Source organism: Mastacembelus armatus, chromosome 18, assembly GCF_900324485.2.
Source record: "Mastacembelus armatus chromosome 18, fMasArm1.2, whole genome shotgun sequence".
Classification (NCBI taxonomy): Eukaryota; Metazoa; Chordata; class Actinopteri; order Synbranchiformes; family Mastacembelidae; genus Mastacembelus; species Mastacembelus armatus.
Window position 1 is genome coordinate 19,335,915 of NC_046650.1, and position 5,247 is coordinate 19,341,161.

The 5,247-nt window shown below is 45.0% G+C and overlaps 1 protein-coding gene across 1 annotated transcript; it reads left to right on the forward strand.

Moving 5' to 3' along the window:
• LOC113125558 (Fc receptor-like B) lies at positions 1-5,247 on the forward strand. The gene is made up of 9 exons (XM_026299080.1): positions 1-67; positions 243-293; positions 2,714-2,749; positions 3,713-3,976; positions 4,056-4,298; positions 4,374-4,447; positions 4,830-4,905; positions 5,005-5,109; positions 5,228-5,247. The coding sequence occupies exons 1-8, from the start codon at positions 1-3 to the stop codon at positions 5,094-5,096; spliced, it is 903 nt and encodes a 300-aa protein (XP_026154865.1). The 3' UTR covers positions 5,097-5,109; positions 5,228-5,247.

The window sequence follows — 5,247 nt, forward strand, 5'->3', positions numbered from 1 at the left end:
ATGACTAAAAGTGCCCTGGATGCTGAGGGCCCCATACCCATGTTCACCTGGGGCCCCAGGTTGCTAAGTCTGTCACTGAGCTAATGATTATAATGACTGGTTATAATCTGGTATCAACATGCTCCTGACTCTCTAACAGGACTGTTGTTGTTCTTGAAGATGCCATGACACTGAGAGGATTTTACCTATAAGGTCTATACACAACTGGAAATGGGAACCAGTGAGGTAGCTCGACTCGACAGAGTCCACTAACAAAGAGCAGGGACATGGTTCCACTGTTCTTTTTCTCTTCTGTCGTCTGGTCCCACTGATCCACAGACGGTCTGTAATAAGTTTTCACTGGCAGCTGATTCTCTGAGTCTGTACAGGAAACAGGTTTAATCTGTGGATTCACATGAGCTGCAGAAACAGCCTCCTCCTGTTTTCTGTCTCAGGGTCTGTAGGTGGAGGAGGTTCCTGCAGGCTGGGTCATGATCTCTGCAGGACCAACAGCTCATGTCTTCACTCAGTCAGTCCTCACATAAACGTCTTCATATATGTATCATGCTGTGCATTATGGGATGTATTTCATATTTCCATGTAGCTAATACATGATGGAGCATCACACAGAGTCATGGTCTGAAATATTATCATGTAATATGGATAAAAGCTTCATGTGAACATGGTGGACACAGTGACCAGGACCAACCAGCAGGGGGCAGCACAGACGCTTCAGTCATTTTAGGGTCCATCCATCCATCATCTGTACCCCCTTAGTCCTAACCAGGGTCCCAGGGACCTGCTGGAGCCTATCCCAGCTCTCTCTGGGTGACAGGCAGATGTAACAGTGCTGACCACTGAACCACCGTGCTGCCACTTTAAGGTCCCAGAAGGAGAAAATGAGAAATGTGAAGTTTCCAGAACAATCAGCTCCATCATCACAGACACTGAGTCACAGCAGCTCCAGGAAAAGTCACAGACTGAACAACAGACAGTTCACTGTGTTGGTCTGCACAGAAAATGGCTCAGTTTGGACTCACTCCAGGTCCAGCTGGGATTTTGGACCTTTAGACCCATATGGATATCATATTCAAAATATGTAATCATGTCATTTCATGTTTGTGGGAACAGAAGCTTTCTGTTCGAACTGTTAGGGGAGCTCAGTGCACTCAGGGCAGTCTGGGCCTATAGCAGCATAACTAAGGGATGGTTCAGGTCTAGGCCTATAGCAGCATAACTAAGGGATGGTTCAGGTCTGGGCCTATAGCAGCATAACTAAGGGATGGTTCAGGTCTGGGCCTATAGCAGCATAACTAAGGGATGGTTCAGGTCTAGGCCTATAGCAGCATAACTAAGGGATGGTTCAGGTCTAGGCCTATAGCAGCATAACTAAGGGATGGTTCAGGTCTAGGCCTATAGCAGCATAACTAAGGGATGGTTCAGGTCTAGGCCTATAGCAGCATAACTAAGGGATGGTTCAGGTCTAGGCCTATAGCAGCATAACTAACTAAGGGAAGGTTCAGGTCTAGGCCTATAGCAGCATAACTAACTAAGGGATGGTTCAGGTCTAGGCCTATAGCAGCATAACTAACTAAGGGATGGTTCAGGTCTAGGCCTATAGCAGCATAACTAAGGGATGGTTCAGGTCTAGGCCTATAGCAGCATAACTAAGGGATGGTTCAGGTCTAGGCCTATAGCAGCATAACTAAGGGATGGTTCAGGTCTAGGCCTATAGCAGCATAACTAAGGGATGGTTCAGGTCTAGGCCTATAGCAGCATAACTAAGGGATGGTTCAGGTCTAGGCCTATAGCAGCATAACTAAGGGATGGTTCAGGTCTAGGCCTATAGCAGCATAACTAAGGGATGGTTCAGGGTTGCCTGAAGCCAGCCCTAACTATACGCTTTGTCAAAGAGGAAGGTTTTAGGTCTAGCCTTAAAAGTACAGAGAGTGTCTGCCTCCTGTGCCAAGAAAAACAAGACTAAGATCTGAACTTTGGCAGCTGCTGCTCCAACTGTTGAAGAGTCAAACAGTAAATACTCAAGTAAAGTACAAAAACCTGAGGATTGTACTTTAAAGTATCTGAGCAGCTGTGAGTGAAGTGATTTTCCTCAGTCAGTGATGTTAACCTGCTGAATGACGTCTCCTCCCTCTGTCTGCAAACACATTCACTGAATCTCTGAGGTTTTTATGACAAACCAGACACAGTCTGAGTCCAGGACAAGGGTCAAGATTAATAGCGGTGAAGGTGCAAACAGAAGCACTTCCTGATAAACACCCATCATCAAAACTGTTTCATTGTGCTGCACCAACCTGCATTAAGTCTTTCCAGCTCTGAGCGTCTGGTCTCATCTCATGAGACGAGCGATGGGTCCATCGTGTCTTCAGCGTCTGATGTGTGAGTCCAGTGTGTTGTGGTCCAGCTCAGTGAGAACAGTGGTGGGTCGGGGCTGTGTGGCAGAACAATGAAGGTCAGATCCAGGAGCATTTGATTGATCAGTGACACGTGAAGAGAAGATCAGGATGTTGAGAAAATCAGGACTTTAATGCAGAGGAGGACGAGTCAGCTGTGTGTTCAGATGTTCTGTTTTTTTCTCCTGTGGAAACTAGAGTCATTCTCTAAAACCTGATTTTAGGTCTGATACTTGGACAGAGAGAAGCAGCTGAACATGCTGAGAGGATTTAGTGCTAAAGTTGTTCTGTTCCACTAAAACCTGACTCTCATTTCTCTGCAGTTGTGGTGTCGGTGCTGATCTGCACGACAGACCAAGGTCAGTGAACGCCTCCTGTCTCTGCTTCTGGCTGAGTTTGGGTTTTAGGATGATAAAAAATCCACATCAGGGTTTTTCTTCTGTGATAAATTAAAGATGTGAGATATTTGTCAGGTTCTATTATCAGAATATGGTTTTCATAAATATGTTCTCACGGGAAAATACCATTCATCCATCCCAACTAATGAATCCTGAGACCAAGTGTTTGAAGGCAGAAGTTCCGGTGTCGGGTTTATCAGTAATGAGACCTGATCCGGTCTGACTGTAGTTTCTGGATGTTTCATGTCATCTGGGCTTTACTGGGCTAAACTCTGTTTTAAGGAGCGTTTCCTCTTTAAGAACTCAGGACTTGTTTTCCAAAGGCTGCTTGTTGTTAAGAAAAGCTTCAGTCTTTAAACACTTTGCCTCAGAATTCATTAGTCGGGAGTTTGTTCTTCAGTCAAGCTCCCTCCTCCTGGGAGGCTTTAGCACCTGTACACCGACCCGTCTGTCAGTCCCACGCTCCGTCCTCCACCTGGGCCAGGATCCCTCCCCTGAGCTGGAGGTGGCAGGAACATACCAACTCTTGTATTTTCTTAGTCTTAGAAAACTAAGAAAGTTTTATAAGATGAGAACATGGTGAAATGTGCTGTAAAGTAGAACTGGAGAACCACAACAACACTTCGTCAATCTGCTGAAACAGGCAGGAACCAGCTCAGCTTAGTCTCAGGTACAGGTTTGTATTTATTGTAATGATGACAAGACTTTTGTCATTTGGCCTCTGTAAACCATCAGGCTGTATTTTAAGCCCTGGGGGGGGGGGGGGAGTCTTCTCTCACATCCTGAGTATTAATTTACACTTCACTGTGTGGACAGAGGCCAAATGGTACATAACATCTCATTGTATTAATATATACGATATTTATCAGTCGACACTAAACTGAAAAACTAACAGTAGTTTCTTTTTTCTGTTCTTCCCCACAGCTCGTCTGACTCTGAGTCCCAGCAGGTCCCAGTTTTTTAAAAGAGAATCTTTCTCTCTGAGCTGTGAGGAGGACGACAGCTCTGCTGGATGGACCCTGAGGAGGAACACAACCAGACGACAGAGGACTCAGTGTGGAACTGACTGGGGAACATCATCTGGTTCTTCCTGCACCATTGGTCTGCCAGGGCCCTGGCACAGTGGAGTTTACTGGTGTGAGTCCAGAGAGGGAGCAACCAGTCAGAGCATCAACATCACTGTCAGTGGTAAGATGAGCCTGTGGAGTTAGTATTGATGAAGCTGTGTGGAAATGGATGAAATGCTGTAGTTTGTCTCTGTGTTGAGGTGGAGCAGTGATCCTGCAGAGTCCTGTCCTCCCTGTAATGGAGGGAGAAAACATCACCCTGATCTGTAGAACCCAGACATCCTCCGACCTCCCAGCTGATTTCTATAAACACGGCTCCCTCATCATCGATCGGCCTACGGGTCACGTGACCATCCTCCATGTTTCCAAGGCCGATGAAGGCGTCTACAGGTGTAACATCAGGGGCCATGGGGAGTCTCCACCCAGCTGGATCTCTGTCACAGGTCAGCAGCTTCACTTTGATTGACACTCTGATTTCAGCTACATGTTCACCTGACCAGGTGGGCTTCTGTCTGCAGGAACACCTACAACCACAGCCCCGCCCCCTGAACCAACTACGGGCTCTTCTGCAGACCCCGCCTCCCTCCAGCAGGTATTTAAATACTGAAAAACTTTTCTTTACCTGTAAAATGCAAAGTTTTGTTTTGATGTTTAAAAATACTCAAATTTACTTAAAGACAAAATTCTTAAGATTTTTTAAAAATTTTTGTCATTTAATGAGAAAATACAGCAGAAAATGACTAAATTTAAAGGTTTGAGAAGTAATTTTAAAACCTTTTCCTACAGACACATTCTGCTTTTATAATGTTTCTACAATTTAATATTATAAAATATTAACGTTCCTTTTGATCAGTTCCCTGTTACCAACATTGAACTGATCACTTCATCTGCCAATGTGATCAGATAACAATACTTTGGTGTCGCTTATAGAACAGATTTTAATATTTTTAAACCATCACCTGTTCTGACTGCAGGAGATGGACTACCTGTCTCCATGGCAACGCTCCCACCCACCTGTAACCAGGCACAGAAGGACTGTGATGAAGTCAGGTAAAAACTTGCAAAGTATTTTCTACTATATATAATATTTTTCTGCTCCCAGTCATGTCTCTGCAGGTAAATAAGTATTTTTTATGTTTCTGTCTGCAGAAACCCCCCTACAGGTGTTCACAGTGGTCCGTTACCTGGTGGTGTTCTGTCCCTACGTCATCTCCACTGTCCTCATGGTGTCTCTGTATTGACACAGACCCACAGGTAACACTCTGAATCAATCAATCAATCAATCAATCAATCAATACCAGCTGTCTCTGACTCTTCTTGTGTCCAATGTTGATAAATTCTCCATTTTCTTTCTCACCTGCTCTGACTGCAGGAAATCACCTGTCTGTCTCC